The sequence below is a fragment of the Austrofundulus limnaeus genome, unplaced genomic scaffold (assembly GCF_001266775.1).
Source record: "Austrofundulus limnaeus strain Quisiro unplaced genomic scaffold, Austrofundulus_limnaeus-1.0 Scaffold131, whole genome shotgun sequence".
In the NCBI taxonomy this organism is placed as follows: domain Eukaryota; kingdom Metazoa; phylum Chordata; class Actinopteri; order Cyprinodontiformes; family Rivulidae; genus Austrofundulus; species Austrofundulus limnaeus.
Genome location: NW_013952533.1, coordinates 42,031 through 66,155, shown reverse-complemented (window position 1 = coordinate 66,155; position 24,125 = coordinate 42,031). Strand labels below are relative to the sequence as shown.

Sequence of the window (24,125 nt, the reverse complement as noted above, 5' to 3'; positions counted from 1 at the left end):
ATATAAGTTAAAGTTGTTTTTATTTTTTGTCAGGTTAACACTGTTGATTTTAGGGCAATAGAGTAGAGAAAATGGCATGTTTGTGGTTTTTTTTCTCACAAGCATGAGTACCTGTGACTATACATGTAAAGTGTAAATTATTCCCAGTCATAATCATTTATAATGGTTAAAGTATAACAGAGGTGCTCAAGTTGTGTGCAAAGGTCTAAAGACCTTTAGGTGCACTAAGATATATAAGATCTTTATGTTCACGTGGTCTATCTGATGTAAGCTTTATCACAGGCCATAAATAATGCCATTTCATAGTAAAATATATATATTTGAAAGGTTTTTTAATTGTCAGTGAAAACATTTCTCTTATGCTTGAAAATTTGATAACTTATCTGTTTAAAAAACTTTTTTTCCAATGGTGAATATTTTTGATAAAGTGAGAGGAAAACATCTAAATGTGACTATTTCAAAAATACGTAAGTGTTTTCATTAAGCAGCTCACATGAGAGAGCCTGTGAATGTGTTCAAACAGTTTTCTCATTGTGGTTCAGAAGACTTCATGCATTCAGCCAGTAACCCTGAAACCCCATTTGCAGTGGGTTTGCAGGTTGATGGCTGATAAGTATTTGTTTAGGAAGCATGAACGTTGACAGCCGTTACACACATGAGAGTGAGCGGGTGAAAAGGACTCTCTCTGAGAGGCCTTGACAACCTTTGCCCTCCTGGCTCTCATTTCAGACCCTGTAATTGCCACTGACCAATGGGCTCCTGGTTGAAACTAGACCCTGTGCTGCAGCTATTAACGTCTCTCTCCAAAAGGATCTTGTTTTGATTCCTGATGCTTTTATAGGTTTTGTCTTTAGGAGACATTCCTGGTCGGCACATACCATGCACTCCTTTCTGCCCTTATTTTCCTTCCTTCCCGTCTTGTGGGGCCATTGCCCCCACTCTTCCTACACTCACAAACATACACACATTTGTGATTAGCTTCTGCACATATTTGTGTGTATGTGTGTGTCTGCATGCTCATACAGATGCACACCACAGCAACTGACCAGCCTGCCCTTCTCTGGCCCCTCCTGACAGCCAGCTCCACTCCATGAACTTGGCCACCCGTCACAGCTGCGCTAAGATTGAAGGATGGGGGGGCCCGTGTATCCAGCTGGGTCGGAAGACATGGGTGGGGGGCAGGGCAGGGCAGACCCAGATGCAGATGGTTTAGGTCAAATGGAGATGTTTGAGGATGAAGGGGGAGGGGGATTTACGAGATCAGGGGCACAATAATTCCAGAAGTTACTCTTCCAACTCCTGCTAAACACATCAGCACAAACATCCTGCATCGTACCTGCTGAGGTCTTTGTAGACAACAATCACGTGAATAAATGAATATTTTCTTGAATTTCATCTTCATAGCTTATTCTTAAAAACTATAAATTAGCTTCTGTTACTTGAATTGGTCAACTAAATGATTTTTTTGTACAGTTGTTTTGAGCCATGTTCGTTTTATTGTTTGTTTTTCCCATCTGCACATTCTTCTTTTTCATGTCTCTACGTTTATTACAGAAAGATTGGTGTTTGTTTCTGCTTTCTGATGATATTTATGTTTCATGTCATGTAGAATGGCAGCACTGGATGGACAGATGAGGCTGACAGTAGCAGAGGAAGAGGCGAGGCCTCCAGAGACTTTGCTAAGGTGAGATCTTAAAACTTAAAATCTTTTAATGCAAGTTAAATGAGTAAAAAAAGACTGTTATAATTAGTATTATTTTTTAGTGGTTAATTGTTTTTTGCTGCCTATATCAGTCCACAGTCTTATGTCAAAGAGGTCATAATTAGTAAATAATAAGACAATTTGGATGAAAAATGACATTGTTCAGTAAACAAAGCTGTTCTGTTTCCAGTGAGAAGTAAATTGCACAGAAAGGATTATGCATTCAGAACAAACCTTGAAGCCTAACAGGTTTCTGTATTTTCCTACAGCTGTACGAGTTGGACAGTGATCCCAAAAGGAAAGAATTTTTAGATGATCTTTTTACCTTCATGCAGAAACGAGGTATGTACACCCTCCAGGGATTAACAGCACATTAAACAAAAAAAAACTTTTACTCCTCATTGTATAGCTCTACATAAAACCATTTAGTACACGCTGAAAAAAAAACATTCATTTGCACTTTCACATATGTGGTAACTTTTTTGTTAAATAGACAAAATATCTGACAATGAACAGCTTGAAGAACTGCATCACAAATGAGTGAAAATTCAACCATGTCGCAAAGAAGAACTTTAAAAGACCTTCAGAAAGCCCGAAGAAGTATTGATCCAGATCCTTTTAAAAGTTTGTAAGAAAGTCTGGCACTTTGGTAGCAAAAAAAGGGGAAATTCTCTTGCGTATAATACTTGCACAAACTATTTCTTAGAGAATGTTGAAATGTGTTTTAAGTGTGCTTTGTCTTTGGGCTCCTCATTCATAGGTTTGGTAAAAGCAAACACCACATGACTTCCTTTTCTTAAAACTCATTTCCTGGCTTAGACTAAGAAGGGGGTTCCTACTTCTTTTTTTTTTAATTCCACTGTAAACAATCAATGTTAGGTCTGCAGCACAATTTGACTGGTCATACAACACTGCAGATCACTGAAGATAACTCTAGTTCTTTTCTGCACAAGTTTAGTGTCAAAATGTTTGTCTTTGACTATTGTTTGTTTTCTGCATGAGAAGAGTGCAATGTCAATGATCTACTCCAAAATCATCCTATAACTCATACTACACAAGTTAAGAAATCCTTTACTAAATCCGCTCCCCTCCCTGGAGTAAAGGCCTTAAGGTGTCAGCAGGTGAGATTTGCCTCTGTTGATCCTCTATTAATGGAGCCAAGTAGTCGTGGCAGTGGCCTAACTTATTAAGTTGGCTATAAGGTTGGCAGTGAAGCTCAGGTCACCTTGTACTGCTTTCACACAGTCTGTTGGACTCTTCAGACTCATTTATCATACAAACCTGTAGCCAAATAAGATTTAAGCAACACCTCTTAAAGTGAATGAGTGTCAGTGGAGTAAAACCAAATGAATTCCAAATCACTGACTGCATTCGCTTTGGCTTTAATGCTTCCCAAGCTGCGCATGCTGTAAAAGAAAATAAACTATCCCACATGTATTTTTCCATGTGTTAAATAATGGTTTTAGACATTTGAAATATTGATTTACTATTTTATATACAGAATCAGTGTCTGAGAAGCACACATCAGGAGTAAAAATTCCTTATAATTACAGTAAGTATAAATATTACTAAATCTATAGGTGACCCATTCCTTTGTGCTACCTGAAGTATTCTTACAAAATGGCAAAATGCACCTTAGAAATTGTGCTGAAAGATTTTGAATACAAAAATATCTAAGAGCTCTTGTATATATACTGTATATATATATATATATAATTTTATTAATTCATTGAAACAAAAAAACCTTTATACAATAAAAAACAAAACAAAATTTATAAATGAACTGAAAGGTTGCAGAATGAAGAAAAAAGATCGTAAAACATCTGCCCCTTTATTTCTAAAATAAAATCAAATAATATTAATACAGGCRTTTTACAGACTCAGACTTTAAAACAAAAACAGCATCAGCTCAATGTTTGAACCACAGTTTATGTTAATACATGTTACTATTTAATAAACAGCCTGGTTTCATTTTAACAAGCTGTTAAAATAATGCAATGAAACTTAACACTATACCCACGTGGTATTGCTACACACACGTTTTACTCACCAAGTTGTTTTCATCAGCTTTGCTTCTGCTAGTGTGCAGATAAAGCTGTTTTGCCACAGAAAAATAATTTCAACATCTTTAATAACACTGATTCCTTTTTCTTTAGTTAGAAAAAGTACCGAAACATTTTCATCATCTTCATCGGCAACATTAATGTGATTCTTTTTTTTTCTCCCTACCTCATTCAGGAGCTGCCTTTCATCCCTGCTGTTTTGGCTAGTTAAATAGCAGTACACATTCACCGTGTTTGTTCCGTCTGCACAAATCAACATCCAAGTCACGAATTCAGCTTTAAGAAAACATTAAGGAAATTAGGCAACATTAAAGAAATCTCACAGAGCAGTAGTGATTTGCTTTGAAAATTTTCACCTTTTTAATGCAAACTCTCATTCACTGTATTAACAAGTCTGCTGTGCGTTGGAAGTTTCAAGTTTCTTGTGCCGTCGTTTGTAAAATCCAACATGGATTTGCCAAATCAGCTGGCCTTGTGTGCTTGTGTAGCTGGAGATACTCCATCATAACCTTGTAACAGTTGAAATTACCTACTCTTGTATAATTACAGCTCTAAACATATTATTGCTAGATCCTTTCCTTTACTTATTCAAACTAATGAGTGTTTTTGTAGGTACTTATCAGAAATAAAGTAAAAAAATTCTTAATGGTCTCTTTGAAATAAGATCTTTAAAAWCAACTTTATGCTGAAAAGTGTCTTTGATGTCTAACTTGGATATATAAAAGTGGCATCTGAGTGTCTGCTCTGGTCTTAGCACTTGGAGGTCTTGTTTAGACGGTAATGAATTAAGCAGAGTAAGTGGAGGAGGGACATCCTCTGTCAGGCCCCTGTTAGCATCTGTGTTCTGTGGCAGACACTGGGAGTAGATGGTTGACCCTTTACTCAAACTGGTCAGATAAAGGAATCCATCAAGCTGACTAAAAAGGCTACTAGAAACAGATAATTGACTGGGAATCATTTACCATGTCTCACTGCTCTCACAAAATTACATAAAAATAAAAAACAATGTGCGCAAAATTAAAAAAGTCATTAAAAGTACAACGAAGAATCACTAAAATCACTAAAATGGAGCAAGATAAATCAGCTGAATGCAGCACAATAAAACAAAAATCAAAATGCTGATCCACAATCTACAACTTCAGCTTCACGGGATGTGGAGCTGAGTTACATTTACAGAGAGTGTTACAGTGAGCGTAAGTGGATTCAGCTTGCATGGATCGAGTTCCTGTGTCATCTTGTACAAATGTCAAGTAGTGAAGCAGTGCAAGGGTCAGTTCTGGACAACTGTTGTAACAAACATTACGGTTTCTAAAGAGTTCACCAGTAAAAGATACATGTAAGAAAAAAATAGGATGAGAAAATTATATTTCTATTTTAGTTTGGGAAGTTGGGAAAAGTCTCARAGTTCAACAGAGGAGGGTATAATTTCAGCCACTCAAAGATAGGTTTTTCCACTTCTCGCTTAAATGACAAGAGGTACTTGGCTGACCTCTGCTGTCTCTCAGACCAGAACCTTAACCACAGGGATTTGTTTGGTTGGATCCCCCTTTTTTTTTCAAGCTTAAATCTCACAGCATTTATTTTACTTCATTGTTTTATGTAGATATGAGGTAAAAATGTTTGTCTTTTAAATAAAGGTGACTTGGAAGGATACTTTTTGTTTTGTCACTCTCAGTTTTTTTAAAGAAAGGATTTGAGCAAATGGTGCACAACGCCAATACATGAATTACCCAGTTTTACACCTAAGTAGGTCTGCAGCCATTCTCCATGCAAAAAACAAAACAAAACAATAAAGATGAGCTCTCTTTAAATCTCTATTTATTATTTCACACTGTTTTTGACCACAACTGATTAGCATAGATGTTCAAGAGACATTGGCACATTAATACATTTTGTTGAATACTACTTCTTGATGGACTCCAGAGCTCTATTTAAGTTTCCTCCAAGACTGCAGTGACTGGAAGTTCAAATGGGCCATTGTTCACTACAAAGTGTTTATGTGAACTAGGAAGACCTTGCACAATATGTCTGAATTTTTAGAATATTTGTTTCAAATCATACAAATGCACTTTGCCRTGGAATACAGATCTGCTATTATGATTGTGAGGGGGAAAAATGCACAGCAGCAATAAAAACACTTTTGAACAAAGAGACTCAGATTTTGCAAATTGACTGATACTGTATATGCATTTCCAGAGATAGTACTCACCATCACTTAATTATGCTTCAGTAAGTCTTTCATGTGTCTTGTTAATCACTGCCAAATTGTGTAAAAAATGAATGAAATAATAACTAAAAATAAAGAAAAATGTTAGCATTTACTGCTTTCCTTGTTGAAAACTACTGAAGAACCAGGCAATTATCTCTGATCATGCGGTCTCTTGTCCAATTGACACATGCACGTGAGGAGTAATATATTGGAATGCTTAGAAATACAATTTTAACTTGCGAAGCAGATTGTGAGACTGAGTTGAATCCGTTGGGATCTTTAGGCAGGGGAGACAAATGGTGAGGTGCTTTTCCCACCTTGGCAAAGGGCCTCTAAGTCTTGAAAGGAAAGCAACAGCGGAAGGAAAACTTACGAGGGATTCCCATTTCCTGCTTCTGTGCATAAAAACATGCCTGTGTGTGCAAGTTAATGGTTTGGGAATTCCAGCAGCTGTCCTAAATTGTGTCTGTGAGTTAAAAAAAAAGGCCCATTGACTCGGACTCTGCATTATAGAAAAAGCCAGAAGACCCTCATGCAGTGGTTTAACCTTACCATTCAGCTTTTTGTGTTTATCGTTGTGCTATTTGTTGCTTTTAATTTAAGAAAAGGAATGTCAGCTTTAWTCAACCAGAAAACTTCGAGTATATACAGTATTGATCCTTTGTTGCAAAATAAAWTTTAGCTAATAGCTAAGAAAACATTAGGCCTGCTCACATTGGAAGAGTGAACATAATCTTGATGTGTTACAGCAACGGTTTATCACATCCTTTTCAGGTTTTCTTGTCTCACTCACAAGCTCTTTAAGAAATAAAAGCCTCCAAGTGGTTTCACGTTAATAACCACCCTAAACGTTTTGATTAAGCAAAARGGATTGTTGTCATGGTTGGATACCCAGTTGCTTTGTTATTGAGGAGGAGGATTACAGGAGAGAAGTGTCCCTGTGAAGGAAAGGGTGGTGTGAATGAGGCTGCTGGATCTACGGGTGCATGATGAAGGATAAAAAGGGGAAGAAAATAAGACTGATGCAGCCAACTGCCTGTCAGCTCTGTCCACTTTGGATGATTAATGGCCACCAGACTGTGATGGACAGCACTAGAAAGAGAGAGCTCCTGTTCATTGAAATGAGCAGTCAAGAAGTGGGGAGGAAGACTTAAAAATAAGTGTTCCTCCATCTCTCCTAGATGCAAAAAACCCACTCATCAGAGTCAGGAAAGTTGAGATACTTCCTTCCTTTGTAATAAGAAGTGCAGATTCAGCTTAAGATGGACCACATGATAAGGTGTCGCTGCTTTAGTGACATTAGAAAAAAAATCCCTACATAGAAGATATATGTCTCAAAAGGTTACAAAGCAGGACTTGCATGCTTCAGCTAATTGTTGTTTGTTTTGATTTGGCTAAACATATTTTTAAAACTGGATAAAACAGTAAAGAAAAGAGAGGTAAGTGGAGATATAAATCAATAAAATGAATGGTACTCGTTTAACTGGCATAGCAGAAAAAGTTACTAAGCTGCACTTTTTTCATGAAGAACAATAAATGATTTCAGAAGGCAAATGGCAAATGAGGACTCAGGCTTTTGTTTGTCTGTAACCAAACTGGTGTAAGCTCCTGAGACAATAAAAATACAATGCAACATATAAAAATGTAAATAAAATGCAAAGGAAAAACAACAAGCAAATCACCTGTAAAAACAAAACAACTTGTTTATGTCAGTTCATTTGCCATTTAAAATCACTAGATGTTTCTTTTGGTCCAGGTTTAGCTTTTTGTTCTTTTTTATATAGTGTGGGAAAAGTGGCCTCCCAGCAGGACATTAGAGGAAGTTCCCCAACTGTAACCCAGAGACCCGAGAGCTCTGTCCACACCAATTATACCATGAATGGGCTCCGGGGAGATCCATGTATGCATTATATTACTCCCCTGGTCAGCCTCACACTGCCCCTCGTAACCAGCATGCCCTCTGTACAAACACTACACTACAATGGGAACATTCTCTGGCTCTTTGATATGGCCTCATTTTCTTTTAGTTAACACCCCACAACTTCTGGAAAGTGGCAGCACCTGGTTGGTTGAACAATAAAACCACAAGGGATTGTCAGCATATTGGTTCATTTTAGATGAAGTGTTAGTTGGTTTGCATTAGGGGAAAAAACAACGTTATTTCTGAAGCTCTGTTTAATGTGGGATTAGGTTTGTAATTTGGTAATCAATAAATGTTCCAATTTTTGAGAAGTTATTTATGATTTTTACAGATTTCTTTTTGTTTTTAGTCGATTAGCTTGTTTTGCATAGAGTGCAGCAATAAAATGTGACAAGAAACTGCCATTTTGTCCTCTTGTCTTTCCTTATATCTCCATCCCCTTCCTCTTCAGCCCCTTCCAAATTCTCCTTCCCCCTGTTTATTGTGCTACAGTTACAACCACTGAAACTTGATAACACCATGGGGGATAAGGGTGGAGGGCCACACTGCGGCCTGCTTTCTGAGGCCAGGGGGGGAGTGGCTGGATTAAAGGGCCTCCTGTCCTACATGGCATGATTAATGATCTCTAAATAAATGGGGGCTAGCGTTTTTGATGAGGGCGCTCTGACAGACAGTAGACATGGGAGTGACCGCCGTGTGTCTGAATGTGTGAAGAGGTCAAAAACAGAGGATCAGGGATGAAGAGGGCAGACATGGAAACCTCAGTAGAAGACAAGGGCAGACAGGCTGTCAGTGGGTTGGCGCTGACCAAGCTTACCAATCAGACAGAAAAATAATGGGGCATTTAGGAAAAAGAGAACTAACTGCATCAGGGCGCTGCTCTCAGGAAAGGGTGGCAACCCTAATGATACACACACACAAACCACTGCTTTCTAATCATTGCTCCAAGGAAAACTCCAAAAGAAAAGGCAGATTTATTCTTTTGAACACATCCTCCTCTGCATTTGGCATCAAGCATTTTGTGGCTACCATCTTGATATATTTGGGTGCTGGGATTATCTTCAACACTGTGTGACTCCACCCAGCCACTGGCAAATTACAGCTCAGTCTTTGTAGGGCAAGCGTCTCCAGTGGTTCTGCTCTTTCTTCAGAACTAAAGGAAATAGTAGTTTTCCTGATGTTTTTGTGCACTTTTGGGAGACTATTCAGGGTGGTCAGATGAAAATCTTGAGAATTCTTTTTTTGTTTGTTTGTTTGTTTGTTTTTTCCAGCCAAGGCTTCTCTCTGTATTTTCTTCTGTTTCTTCAGGCCAGCCCCCAGTCCCTTCCTTCTCCCTTTTACTTCCCTTGTCATTTCCTCAGTTTTCTATGGTCACGTCTGTGCTGCCCATCTTCAAGTACAATCATACTGTTAAGGATTTGAGACTTTAAGCTGCATAGCTGGAATATTCACAGTTGCTATGAATATAAGTTAAAGTAGAAAACAGTGTAAAAAGATTCACACATTCAGCAAAGTCACCTGTCAGTGGGGGATAATACTAGCTGCTCATTCAAGAGTCTAGTATTATCTTTAGTGGAACGTTAGCAAACATTCTGGAAACAAATAGGTCAAGTAATTATCTAGTTAATACAAAGAGACCTTTGTCTGGGCTGACTGGTAAAGACAGATTGGGAAATATAAACATGGATTGTAAAGATTGCGAAGGGACTCGGCGGTTAAACCAGAAACAGGAAATGTCAATATATAGAAGAAATGTAGCACGTTTAGATAGACTTAACCTTTGTATTCCATATAAGATAATTCATGACTTAAGTCACATAAAACAAATATATTTTCTTTGTATTCTTAAAATAAATGTGAAAATTCATAGTTTTTCATAATCTTTTAGTAACTTTGCATCCTTTTTAGCGGGGTCCTTCTGAAGTTGTTAGCTCATTCAACCCTCATGTGATCAACAAATTTCCCAGACTTCTGCTATCTTTGCATATCTGCATGTCTTACTTCTCCATCTGTGTCCTGTGTGTGCTCTTAAAGCAATGTTTCCTGCCCTCCACACCCCCGTGATGGATGGTATGAAATGCATTACAGCCCCCAGAGGAGCCCTATACCAATACAATAGCCCTGAGCTCACTTCCAGTGCGGCTCTGCAGCAGTCTTCCAAAAGCCGCACAGTAACTAAGACCTGAGTGCAAAGGGGCCTAATGGAAAACAAGGCCCTGTTTACACAACACAGTTTTTAAGTGAAACCGTAACATTTCTGTTGCGTTGCGCCATTCGTGTACATGACACAGTGATCATTTTCTCTGGCACCAAAGCTTTTCAAGTGTGAGCTTTTGGAAATGCCCGGTATCGTATCGATGTGAAACCGCACATGTGCTACAGATGGCTGTCATACTTCCATGAACTAAAGGCTAAAAGTCATTTGCACTGATGGGAGTTAAAATTTTCAAGATCACAGTTTGACAACACCACCACCCCAAGCTCTTCTTTGTTGAATTATATTTGTCTTCCTCCACAACTCTGCAGATGTCTCCTGTATTGATCAGTGGTGCAAATAAAGCTGATGGCTTTATTTGTCAATCTAGGTGGTCATTGACTGAAGCAGTTAGCTGTTTTATGAAGCTTGCTCTAAGAGACCAGGATCTCCCTTAACGCTGCACCTGTCTGTGAGGACATCACCGTTACTTTTGTGGCCTTTAGAGCTGGAATCATTAGTCCGACCTGTAAACTACCCCCAGTGCTGGCAAAACACGATGATATTCTTATGGAAAAATGTGTTTTTTGTTTGTTTCCACCCTTTCCTCCTTTATACTGTGATGTTTTTCACACAATTGCCACACCCATCATCACGTTCTCTATGATTGGTCTCAGAAGAATTTCAAACTGGCTTCTGCAGCAAATGCCAAAACATTTCCCATAATAACACATTGTTTTTCTTTGCTTTAACATATACATTCTTGGCATTTTCTGCTTTATTTTCAGAAATGGCTGTTTACAAGGTCTAGCTACTGGGCCACATTTCTCACTTGATTTTCCAGTTGCATGTAAATGTAGAGCAGAGATCATCCACTAAATTTGGCCAAACAGGATTTTCTTTTTAATACAATCTGAACTAAAAACTAAAATGCTGTCAGTGCACAGTGAAAAGCAACAAATAAAACATCACAAGTTCTTTATTTTTTAACATTTTATGTTTTAGTCTATTGAATAGGTTTTCACTTTTTTATTTCTGTTCAAGAATTTTAACAAGGTAAAAAATTATGAAATGACTTTCCTTTCCAAAAAACTCAAAATACAGATATGTATAGCAATGTTTACATTTTGACCTCAGCCTTCTGCCTTCACACCAGGCGTGTCAGACTTTAGCTTGTTATTTGATATTTGTTATAGTAAAATTCCATTCTAATTGTAGACTGAATCTTAACCTARCAATACTGTACTGTCTAAACATAAATACTGATGTAACTGTATCATAGTAAGAAAAGTAGATTTTAGAAAATGATCTAATTAATCAAAACCCTAATAAAATCTTTGCTTTTGTATGATGATCATGAATAGTGTTACTGAGTAGTGTACAGCAGCAGATGTATGTGTTTTCATGCATAATAAGCATATTTATGGTGTTTTGTTTAAAATAGTGTCATAAATATAAATTCTGTAGAAAAATGTTTGACCTCATACTCTGTAGAATTGTGCAGAAATGTTAGAAAAATGTTCCCACTGAATGACTCATGTATGACTGTTAAAACTGGTGTTACTGGTTGTTGTCTTATGGTTTTACTCAAGGAATGATGAAGTCTGATGAGAGTTTTTAAACTTTCATCTAAGGTTATACATTGCCAAATGTATTCTTTTAAATTTAATCATGCTGAATGCCCAGTGAAGCATTTTAAACAATTGTCTAATGTAAGACGGAAACTCAGTGAGCCATCTTCTTCATATTTATCTTTACAAAACCATTTCTGAATAGGTCCTCTTTAAAAAAATTCTGTTGGGTATTGTTGCCCCTGTTCTGRTTCATCAACTCTTGCCTTAAATCACAAAAAATTAAATTTCAGTTAATTAGGTGAGTGTGAGTGACATTTTGCTTTTCATCTGAAAGGTTTTGTCAATTTATTTGAACTTTTTCAACTTTCTCAATTCAGCTGTCTGCAAGTGTTTGTTTCTGACGAATGTCAAACATAAATGCATCTGTAAGAACTAAAAATATCAGTGATCCGTTTCAACCATGTGTCATAAAACACCTAAGCCTCTTTCAGGATGTCCAGCCATTCATCTGCCCGTCTCTGGTAGTGTTGATTAGGGTCTTGTCAGTTGATCTGCTGGGTCTCTGGGGATTGAGTGGACTTGGGTTACAGTTGAAGAGGCCATCTCACTTTTCGCGCCATCCAACCTTTTCAAGCCCCCTCCCCCTTTTTTCACCAGGTGACCCATCTTTATGACCCATGGAGGAGTCAAGTTTCTCTCTTTTTTTGTCTTTCTTTCAGTGTCTAATGCCATAGATAAGCTGTCAAGAGGAAGATCCACCAAACTACCTAAAATAAAGGAAAGAACTCTGTCAGCTTTTTAGCAAGATTTATTGCTAAAAGTTTCTTTAGAAAAGCTTTTAATCATGTAATTCAGTTTGTAATGGAGTCATTGTGTGGAGTCGGACAGGTTTTCCAATACCTGGACTAGACAGGGTGAGATTTGCAGCAGCTGACCTTTGTTTAGAGGTCTGCTAGTTTTTCTAAGTTTTACATCACAAAAGACTGCTCTTTTATTTACTGACTGCCTGCTCACTGTAATAATTCTTAGGAAAAAGCTACACTTCCTCATTCTTTAGTTAAAACAGTTTAGTTTGAGAACTTTTTTCTTGCAAAGTTGCAAAGATTTATGGCTGATCAATAAGGTAATTTCAATGGCCCTTTTCCATTAAATGGTACCATACGGTTCAGTGCAGCTCATGATTTTTTATGTTGTCTTATTGTATGTAGGATTGACAGTAATAATGCTTTTTTCTGTTACTCCCTCAATCAAGTTTCTAAACGAGCCGAACAATCACCTAGGTGTGTATGTGAACAACAGCGTCTTTTCATTGGTGCATATAGACACACATTCTCCTGTTTTATGAAGTCACCAGAAAGTCTGCTTTTCAATAACAGCATTAATCTTCTCTCTCATTTGTTCAGATTGAATCTTTTGTGCATGATTAATGAGCACGAGCAAGGTTATTACCTGCAAATATGGATTCACTGATCGATTTTTTTCTTAGCTTTGCTGAGTGGAGTTAAGCTCTGTAGAACTTGGCATTTTGGTCATTTACAAAAGATATTGAAAACCTCTAAACTAAAAGCCTGTCACAAACTCATTCAGAGTGAAAGAAAAACACTCTTTTCTCCTCCATGCCTTTTACTCGTAAGCTGGTTTGAATAAAAGTGTCTCCTAAATCAATGTAATATAACAAAGACTCACAGGATAGGTGTGCCTCCTGTTTTTGCAGTTTTACACACTCTGCAATGATAAACATCTGATCCCGCCCAAGTCAGGAGGATATTGTCTGCAGTAGAAAATGAAGAGCTATGCTAACTAATGGAAAAACACCATTACAAGGAGCTCCCCTCATTGTTAACATGAGAAAAATGTATCAGTGCTATAGGTGAAAAGAATGTATTGCCTAATGAGTTGAGGAGCCTGTAATAGTGATTCAGATTCGAATAGTGGTGTTGTGCGCAGTCTGACAGGCTCTGCAATGTGTGGACTCGGCACAGGGAGATTTGCAGCAGCTGACCTTTGTTTGGAAGCTTGCCAGTTTTTCTCAGTTTTACACCACAGAAGACAGCTCTTTTATTTACTGTCTGCCTCCCTACTCTAATAACTCATAGCTCCTCTCACTATCCCCTCAGTAAACACAGCCTCTTGATCCATTATTGGGTGTTTACTTCTTTTCACCTTAATATCGGTTTTGTTTAGACAGCATTTCAGTTTAAGAGGGCAGTAAATTGAGAAGGATCTGCTAGATTTTAATTAGAAAGAACATCCGTCTGAAAGTTGTAGTGTTTTGATTTTGTGAATAAAACTGCAAGAGAGTGGTCTGTGTTTTTAACAGGTGTGAACTAATATGGCTCTGTATCTTTTTTTATTTGCTTCACAGAAGAGTGTATAATATTAGCCAACACTGTTCCTCTTATATTTATCTCCTTACTGCATTACTAACACAATGTTACTATTTCTACAACCAGCTAAACTTGATTCATAGCTCATTGTCTTGTCTGCACAAACAGATTTGGTTTGTGTTGCTCAGCCATGTTGTCATGTAGTTTTTATTCTTTTTAAAGTCATTTTTAAATTGATATAGAAATTGTTTCTGTTTCTTACCATATTGCAGTTTAATACAAGTGACATGATATTTTTGCTACCCCCCCCCCCCGCTAGTAACGATTTATTACACCCTTATCAGTATAACAGACATCTCCGATGCAGCTGGAGCTGTGGAGATTAACCACCTGATATCAGAGTATTTAAGAAATGACTGTCCCTTGCTTTCCACATGTGTGTATTAATACTGTATATGACTGTATGAGTGCAAGTGTATGTGTGTGTCTACCAGCTGTAGCTTAAACTTCATGCTCAGAATAGCTATGTATCTATAGTGTATCATTACATTTACCGTAACTTCCCTTACATAGAGTGGACCTATCTTAACACTTGATATGAATTGGTCTGTCACGTGAGTGGTGGCTCTGCCTGCACTAAAGATAGCAAATTCCATACACTCCAGGATTTTTTACCTTTTATGTCCTTGTCTGCGCATTAAAAATAAAACAAACATGCCCCGGCATACAGCAGGGTCCTGACAATATGCTGGCCCCGACGCATGAACATATAAACTTAACAGCCAGGGTCTGCCTACATAAGGTAAACTCCCAGCATGTGGACCCCAGACCACCGTCTCTCCTGTCAGTGTCTCTGCTCAATGTTAATGAAGGATTTGGGCTGTTCTCCGTTACTATTCTCTGAAAATTAAACAGGTATTTAAAGGCTGAATTGCACGAAGCAGGCTGTCCTCTCTAGGGACACAGTTTTTAATGTTGTGTTACACTAATACAACCAGATGACAGATTAATGGACTAACAACCAAACCATTTCTACAGCAGATTATTTGAAGTGGAGATTTATAAATACTGCTTCACCCGTACTTAATCTATTTTAAAATACCAGCAATAACATTGCTGGCAGTTTATGTCATCAAGTAATTAATCCTAATGACATTTTGAAATACAGAGTGCAAACATCATTTATATTTCTTACTAACAAATATTATATTAAGTTAAATGCATGTATTCAAGATAAACAGGAATAATTTGGAGGGAATAAAGAAATAACCCTGATGTCAATGTTGTGATTTGGATTGAATAGAAGAAGAGGAGGAGGAGAGGAGGAAGGTGTRGATGGGTGGTGGGGTGTGAGTACTCAAGAACTCCGACATTGCCATGAGGCCAGGGGCTGTTTGTGTTGGCTGACACCTTCCTTACAGCCATAATCCAGTCTTTCTCCAGCTGGCTAACTACCACTACACCTCCCCCTTCCTTTCTTCCATCCCTCCTCCCATACCTCCTAAAAGCAGCAAATACAGACACTTCACAGTATTTTTCCTTTATTCCTTCATTACCGTCTCCTTTTTTATTAATTTTTGACATGAATCAAATATATAAAACRTCCAGCTGTTTTTAGAGGATATTGAACAGTCAAACACAGCAAATGGYTGATGCTGTTTTCTTTCTTTCTCCTTTTCTTTTTCTGTCTTTACTGTAGGTGGCAGTGAAACCTCACACCAGCCTGTGCTCATTGAGTAAAAAATTCATTTCCTGTGTGTTGGCCGCTGTAAGGCTGTCGCCATGTCTCTTAATTATTTAAGGAATGCCCATCAAGTGAAGTCAGCAATATTTAATTTACCACCACTGGCGTCAGGGGCATCCAATTGATTTATTATGGAGTCCATTTTAATGCGAACAGCTGTTTCCTGCTAAAATTAGGATTGGGGTCAGATGAAATGACCTTTTTTTTTTCCTTTTTTTAGGGTGGGCTCACAATGAGATTGAAAGTCAGAACTATATTGGAAAGAATGTTTGCTTTACAATCAGACTGCCTGCCTTTTTATGCTTWTCTCAAAGCCTTTAAAATGTAATCAATATTTTCACTCTCATAAGAACAAATAAAAACAGGTTTCCTCTTTATTGGGTACAATAACTTGTTTTATTATGATTTTTTTATAAGTCAGGAGATATCTGTTTTTCAGGGGAATAGATGCATTTTGTGAAGCTGCTTGGTATCAGAAGCTGAGGATACGGATCAGTCTCACACATACACTCTTCCCATTATGAATTCTTCAAAGGCTTTCTGCTTCCTTTTTTCCTGAAGTCCAGCCGTTTGAAGGTCCAGCCGCGTAGCTCTCGTGTTCACAGCGGAGGTTGGAGGAAGGACTTAGGGAGTGGTTCAGGGGCCCTCAGCCTCAGCACTTCCCACCAAGGTGACCTCTGACCCCTGGTGTCATTAATCACTAGGCTCCTGATGGTCTTGTCCCTGGGGAAAAATCAGTCCGGGGCAAAGGATGATGGGAGGTGAAGCCTGCAGCCAATTACAGATTGACAAAGAGCACGGGATTGGACAAATCTTTTTTTTTTTCCACAGAGATGAAATTTCCAGTAGATCTTTACCTGAAGCCTCATGTCAAGAGGTGATCTGGTATCAATGGTATCTGATGTGTTTTTAGACTTTTCTAGAAAAAACAAGTTTGAAATAGGACTTAGAGCAACTGTATAGATGAGCTGTGCTGTAATGATCGAAAGACATGTTTTGTGCAACTCTAATTAAGCCTGTTAGTGCTAAATGTCTCCAGGGTTAGAAACAGCAGATGTTGAACAGAAAAGCAGTTGGTTTTCTGAAATGAGTGGACTCTGACTAATCGCCCAAGTATTGCTAATGTGATTTTTGGTCAATTGCAGTATTATCAAAGGTGTTTTCTCATGTGGTGATGTCAGGGTTGAGTTGTGAAATCTGCCTGATGTCATTTCTTAACTGTTTCTTTTGGTTTTGAACTATTACTGGACGACTTCAGAATCACAGATACAGTATCTGTTTGGTTTATTTTTCTACGCAGTTATTGTTCAGTTCTCTGTTAAATTGATAATGGTTTTTGCTTCTTTTGTCTGTGTTTGGCTGTGGCCTCTTAATATAGTTCTCTGTTCATACATAAAATCAAATTTTGATTTGACAGCAGATGGTGACAAAAGCATGGGCATGAATTGGAAGCTAACTAACTGCTGGCCTGTCACTCTAGGGGCCATTGCCGTTGTGCTTCATTTGTTGTTCTGTCATTGTTCACAAGCAAGCCTGTATGAAAACATGGCTTCCTGCTGACCTGCAGTTTAATTCACACATCAATAACCCCTGGCTGATCTCTGACCCCTGTAGTTGTTCTAATAGTTTAATGCAGGATTGATGTCCAACACTGAATTAGATAACTGACAAAGCACTTACAGCGATCCTGGTCATTTAAAAACACAATCTGTTCTGAAGAACTTTCTATACCTATAGATACATTGCAAGTTTCATATAAATTTGATACGATGTTCAATTTTTTTAATAAACATGTTTATTAAAAACAGAAAATTTGGACATTTACAAAACAAAAGGTTATTGTCCAGGTTGTTCCCTGCCCCTTGGTCTGCTGAGTGAAGCGATAGGTTTCAGTCTTGTGTTCATTAGTGAAAATGAAGCTGAGTGGGAAGAGATTAAATATCATAATTCTAGCAGAGTCTCTCTCCCATATTGTCAGTATATGTATTTTCTAATATATATTTACTTTCCATCCTGTCTTCCTCTGTTGTTTGAATGTTTTAACATTGTTTTCTTGTGAAATTATGAAATAATAAAATTTTGCGAGAAACACACGTCAAAACCAGTTTTAGTTACACCCCACTCCACAGCATAAAAACACCTCATTCCATAGCRCTGACGTATCAAATCCTCACACCCTCCTCCTTCTCTTTCACCTCCACTATCTTAGTATTTCGCTAATAGCTGGGGGGCTTGTCCAGTTGACATAAAGAGCTGCCATGAACTTCAGCCAAACAACTTCACAGTCTTTTTTTTCCATCTAACTTTTTTATATGGCTTGATCAACATCATGGTTTTAATTATTTTCAGAGCAACCTAAATAATGGTTTTCAGTCAACACAGCAGTTAGAAAAACATTTGTTTCCTGATTATAAGTGAGGCATGTGAGGAAGTCAAAGTCACGGTGCTTTGACATCTTCATCACACCTCCCTAATCTTCGCTSTCCACAGACCCATGTGCTCACTTAGGCCCCCTGCACATGGCTTAAAGACATGTAGCTAATTTAAGAAAATGAATCAGGGCTAATCTTCGTGGCCTAATCACGCTGCTGTTTTATAAGTCATTAATGAGCCCAGGTTAAGTGCAACCTGTGGAGGTGGAAAAGGATTGGTCGGCATTAACTATAAGGGTAAATCTGTACGATTCCTTTGCTCTGGGTCCAGCAGCACTAACACAGAGGGGTGTGGATCTACTCAGTTCAATCCTCTAAATGAGCTTCATTACACTGGCCTATCCTGAAGCCCCCACCCGCCCACTGTAGCCCATGGATTAGCAGGTTGTCCCGGTCTCCAGTCCCCTCCTCCCGCTTCATGTTAACACTATTGCACGTTGCACTTTTTGATTCTGGTGGACATGGGAACCACCCCAGACCCCTCCCTCCTTGTTGTTCCGCCTCCACCTCCTCCGTTCACGTTTCCCGCAAGCTTCAGTGCAGATAAGCTGTTGACAAGATTAATGCATCTGTATCAAAAGTCCAGAGCAGCTTTGGTTTGTGTTGTTTGTGAATCCCCTTTTCCAGGTCAAGCCAGATTGCCTTAACTGGGCTAATATGTTTTCAAGCTAAATTTAATAGGGCAGGCAGGCTGCCGGCTCGCCGCCCTCATCTTACCAACATCCCAACAGCACTTAGATCAGGATGTAGAGGTCACAGCATAATCTTTGGCGTTTTAATATTGATCTGTGGATGACCTAATGTGTCACAGTTCTCTTTGTTGTTTCTGTAAAATGCACCACATCTTTTCCATTCTAAGCCATTGCATGGGCCTCAAGTTATTGAAAATACATTATATGATTGATGCTACATTCATTTTATTTTCCATTTATCTGTATAGGAACTCCCGTCAATCGTATTCCCATCATGGCCAAGCAGGTTCTGGATCTGTATATGCTGTACAAGCTGGTGACAGAGAAAGGAGGCCTTGTCGAGGTCATCAACAAGAAGATCTGGAGAGAAATCACAAAGGGACTCAACCTGCCTACATCCATCACCAGTGCTGCTTTTACCCTGCGTACACAGTGAGTTTTTGTTTCTTTGTGATAAATATTAAATGAATCTACTGGAACAAAATCAAGAATGTCAAGTGAGTCGTATTTAAACCAGATATCTTATTCGTCACGCATGTGTAGTATTAAGCTGTTTACATGTGACGCAAGTCTTTTAGAACAGATTTGCTCCTGTTTTAATCAGTTCAGCTGTCTACACAGGCAGTGTAATGAGTTGTGCCTATTGACTGAGATGCTCCTTGTCGAGGTGTAAAGAAAAACTCTGCCAACATGCAACTACAGTGTATGTGTGTCAGTATGAGTGCAAACGTCAATGCGAACGCCTGCCTTTGTGTTCATATATATGTGTGTAAGCTTGYTTTCCCCTCCTTCCCTCCTCACTTTCAGTCCTTCCAAGCATTACATCACACACAGAGCCCATTGATCCTCATGATCTATTGATGTGATTTGGGTCAGGGGTACACAGTGACTAAGGTGAGGTTTGACTGACAGCTTATATGTTTAGCCAAGAGTAAATCTCTCATTTTCTTGATGGAAACCCTTCAGTCGAAGTAACACCTCTCTATCTCCTTCAGCAGCAGATATTCCTGATGAACCTTCATGTGTTTTTAATGGGGTCAGCCTGTTGTGTAGCAATGCTCCACTAGTTTTGTCTAATAGATGCTGCTGCGCCTGCTTCTTATTGATCCTCTCTACTGGTTTTTTACCATCATGCAGACAGCGTGCATATTACAGTGTGTTCATTTATGAGATGGAAAACATAACAGAGCGTGCAGAGCTGCTACTGTAATGTGTTAAATGTGCTGTATGTTGACAGTCACGGCATGTTGGGCAGAAATCTTACTCCTCGTCTTGCGTTCACTTCACGTCCACCCAGGTTGAATGGCTCTTCATTAGAAGCAGTGTTTAATGCAGGTGGACAGCAAATTGGGAAAGAAAAAAAATCTAGCTCAATTTGCCAGTATAAACTTTATGTAAACTGCAGTGAGTGTAAAGAAACACAACTGATACACCTAGATTTTTTTCAGTAGATATCTTATTTGCATAGCCAGGTGTCCAGTGGCACTTTGAAATGTGTGAAACCACATTTTCTACCAAGAAGTGGTAGTTGTTATCATAAATATTTGTTTTAAACAGTCAATATGAGGAGAAATGCATATGTGATCAACTGAACAAGAGCTGTTCGGTGTGAAAACATCCTGCAGTAAAATGCATGTGCTCTTGAAACACTTTAATACTGTAAATTCAGGAAGTTGAGTGAATGTTTCTTTTTGAAACTGTTGTTTTGTACTATAGTCTTAATGCTAATACTTTCCTTGATCTTCTGCGCTGTGTGTGTTTGTGTTCCTCTTAAGGTACATGAAATACTTGTACCCATACGAGTGCGAGAGGAAAGGTCTGAGCTCCCCAGGCGAGCTGCAGGCCGCCATCGACAGCAATCGGCGCGAGGGTCGTCGTCCGAGCTACAGCAGCAGCCTGTTCCGCTTCTCACCCTCTCCCAGCACAGCTCCACACATCCTCTCACCTCCCAAGATGCACCTGTCCGGTCTGGGTGGAGGGAGCTCAGTGACCCTCAACGGTCTGCAGGCCTCACCAGGACCCTCTTTGAAGAAAGGTACAGGCACAGTCAGCCTGTCAAAATTACCTAGAAGATTGAGTTCTTTATCTGATGACGTAAATAAACTGGATTATATTTTTAACCATCTCTCTTTAAAAACATGCTTTCAATAATTGGTTTCCTATTTGAAACCAGCCAGCCTGCGAGTAAATGGCTTTTAGATATCTGTGTGTATCTGTGAAGTTAGAAAAAAGGTTCTCTGGATAAATGAATATATTTTAAGTTGAGTAAATGGTTTCTTGGGAGACTTTAACTGCTTTCATGTGATAATATGGGCTGGAGTGTTTATGGGTTTGATATAAATATTGATGGAGACATGCTGCCCCCTGTGGCTACATCTATAAATTACATATATAAAAATATCCTAGAATAAATACAGGAGTAAACAATTACTCACAGAGCAGAATTATGCAATAGTAACAAAATGTTTTTCAGGCCTGGACAGTTTCATCATAGCTCTGTCGTAAACACATTAAATACAAAACAATCATTGTTTATCAAACAACTCTGTGCCAATAAGTATGTCCTGTTCCTCCCATGCATTGTGTTTTGCTGTGTGTGTGTGCAGTTTCAGTGCCTGCTTGTGTAGTCCAACCAGGTGTTTAGGAGTTGGTGTAAACCAGTTGAGCCTGAGGCTGTCCAAAGACCTCTGCTTTTTACTGAGAAATAACAAGTTTCCCACACTGAGAGGGACATGTCTTGGACTTTGAAGCTTCTGCTTCACAATAAGAGGGTCCTGATGATCACTGTCATTACGCCCCCGTGTTGTCTGATGTAGCTTTGACTTTGGCTGGTATGTGACTCCTCTGTTGACCCCTACGGTATCCAGGCTTTGAGTGATGGGCTGCGTTTTTCTAACGCGATCACGTGATGCCGAGCGGTTGTGCTTCCCCTCTTGCTGTCATTGCTTTGCATAACTAGATCCTGCGCTGCTGGGTGTAAAACCAGTAAAAAAACAAATTTGAGGTGTAGGATATAGARTTACAGAAGAAGATTTTTAGAGAAAAGTTTAGAAAAAATGTCTTTTTGTTAGGCCTTTTCCCAGCTCCCTCTTAATGAGAGACAGGGACGGACATGTTTTAAAGTCCACGTCTTTCTTTACTTCCAGATGACCTGACCCCTTCGCTCATGGCAGCGAGGCCTCCCCTYGCGCTGTCCCTGGGTCAGCAGCAAGTCGCTGGTTTGGCCCGAGCCGCCACACTGGAGCAGCTCAGAGAAAAACTGGAGACTGGGGGCGGAGGAGAGGGTCCGGAGAGGAAAATGGCCCGCCTGGCAGAGGAGCAGCAGCGCCTCATGCAGCAGGCTTTCCAGCACAACCTCCTGGCCATGGCTTCCCAGATGCCTATGAACCTGCGTCTGGGAGCCCCAACCACCACCACCAGAGGTCAGTGTTGCCATGGTTGTGAAAATACTGTTAAATTACTTGGAAATTGCAAAAAATATGAAGCTTTTGTATTTAGTTAAAGGAGAAGTGTATCATTTGGCTAGCTGTATGTTACAAAGTTTGCTGAATTTAGATTGAAAATGAAGTACTAATAATGTGTTTCTTCAGATGAGAAGCAGCAGGACATGTCTCTGAGCATCTCAAACAATGGGAGTGCCAGCATCACCGTGTCAGTGGAGGTTAATGGGACGACCTATTCAGGTTTGTATCGGGGGTTCAGCAGCTTTGATATTAGTGATTCTAAAAGCAGAGTTTTAATAATGATGTTTCTTCCTTTCTTTCAGGAACCCTCTTTGCTCAAAAGTCCTCTGGGGCTCCAGGGCCCGCTGTGACCGCCGCTGCTGTCTCAGCCTCCCCTGCTGGCACCAGCACGAGCTTCTGTTTCTCTGGACCACAGGTTCAGAACCTGAGCCCCGCGGCCTCCAACTCCTCATCCTCGAAGGCTTCTGGCCCAGCTGAGCCGGCCTCCGGTGGGTCGCCCTAATCCAAGCTTCCCTTTGTACCTGTTCCCCAGGCCTCGCTTCCTCTGAGAGGCCCCAGCATGAATATACAGTACAAAGAGAAACCGGGATGAATAAGAAACTGTTGCACAACAAATACCTCAACAACCCTGTCAACCTTTTGGCTGTCCAGTCGTGAACGCCGAGCCTGAGAAATGCTACATGACATCACTGCTATGCATTAAATCCAACACACATTCTCACACACACACACACACACACATTTATTTTAGTGTACATGCTAAACACAATCAGCTCAGCCAAAACCCACTGACAGGTGTATTCACAACTGAACTTGAAAAGTTTGATCTTAGGACATTTTTTGTTTGTTTGTTGCCATTTTGTTGTCTCTTTGATTTTGTGTTTTAGGATGAATTTGTTTTCAAGTTTGTTTTTATTTTCTTTCTCTTTTTACATACCTCAAATCAAGTAACCTGCAGTGGTGTCTTTACCTCAGGAGCTGTAGTATATTTAACCTGAATCAACTTTATTTTTGTATTCTTTTTGAACTAGTTGCAATCAGCGGAAGTCGGGGAAGTGGCACCGGTAGAACCTCACGTATGGAGCACCCAGCTCACAGCAATATGCCTCCAGCCCGGGTCGCTCAGGTTCCGTTAACACACTGTAACCTCTTGCTGAACTCAAACTGGTGAATGACGAGATGCTGTCGATCAGCAGAAAAAGAAATACCTCACAATAACTGCCCCCCCAGTGAAGATCACTTTACAAAGCTTGAAAGTACAAACACATAATGCAGTTACCCCGCAGGTCCGCACAAGCTGTCGTCAGAGAATTAGCGCACAACGTTTTGGGTGGGGGAACAGCCGCTCTTATCCGCCAACAACAAGCCCCAGTACACTCGAGCTCATGTCTCCAGCCACGCAGAGGCAGAGAGGTGATGCTGAGGCATTCCTAAACCCAGCTACAGAATCCAACCCAAATCTGTTCTTTGCATCCTCTGCAGCCACAGAGCTGAATGTCACGTGGGATGGCGTCCTCATCACTTCATAGTTCTCAAACCTCACACTAGCCCCTCTGCAGTTGGGGAGGGGAGGGGGGGGGGCATCTCTCTCAGGAAGCAAAGTGACAAGTGCAAGGAATCACTGTTAATTTAAACAAGAGTTCATATGTGAAGAATGCACAAGACTACATTTATAGAATACCTCATCGGACTCTCTGAAAGGGGGAGCTACACTACATACCTCGCTGAGAAGCCATTAAGACTTGACGCCACAAATCCTGCCTGAACTGAATCTGACATGGATGAGCTGACACACTGCGGGTG

General features: G+C 39.6%; 1 protein-coding gene across 1 annotated transcript; it reads left to right on the top strand.

Annotated features, from left to right (window-relative positions):
* Positions 1 to 1,590: 1,590 nt before the first annotated feature.
* Positions 1,591 to 24,119, top strand: LOC106522519 (AT-rich interactive domain-containing protein 3A). Its single transcript, XM_014015548.1, has 8 exons — positions 1,591 to 1,684; positions 1,972 to 2,044; positions 19,107 to 19,290; positions 20,634 to 20,893; positions 22,005 to 22,280; positions 22,449 to 22,541; positions 22,625 to 22,810; positions 23,354 to 24,119. The coding sequence occupies exons 2-8, from the start codon at positions 2,032 to 2,034 to the stop codon at positions 23,491 to 23,493; spliced, it is 1,152 nt and encodes a 383-aa protein (XP_013871002.1). The 5' UTR covers positions 1,591 to 1,684; positions 1,972 to 2,031; the 3' UTR covers positions 23,494 to 24,119.
* Positions 24,120 to 24,125: the final 6 nt, after the last annotated feature.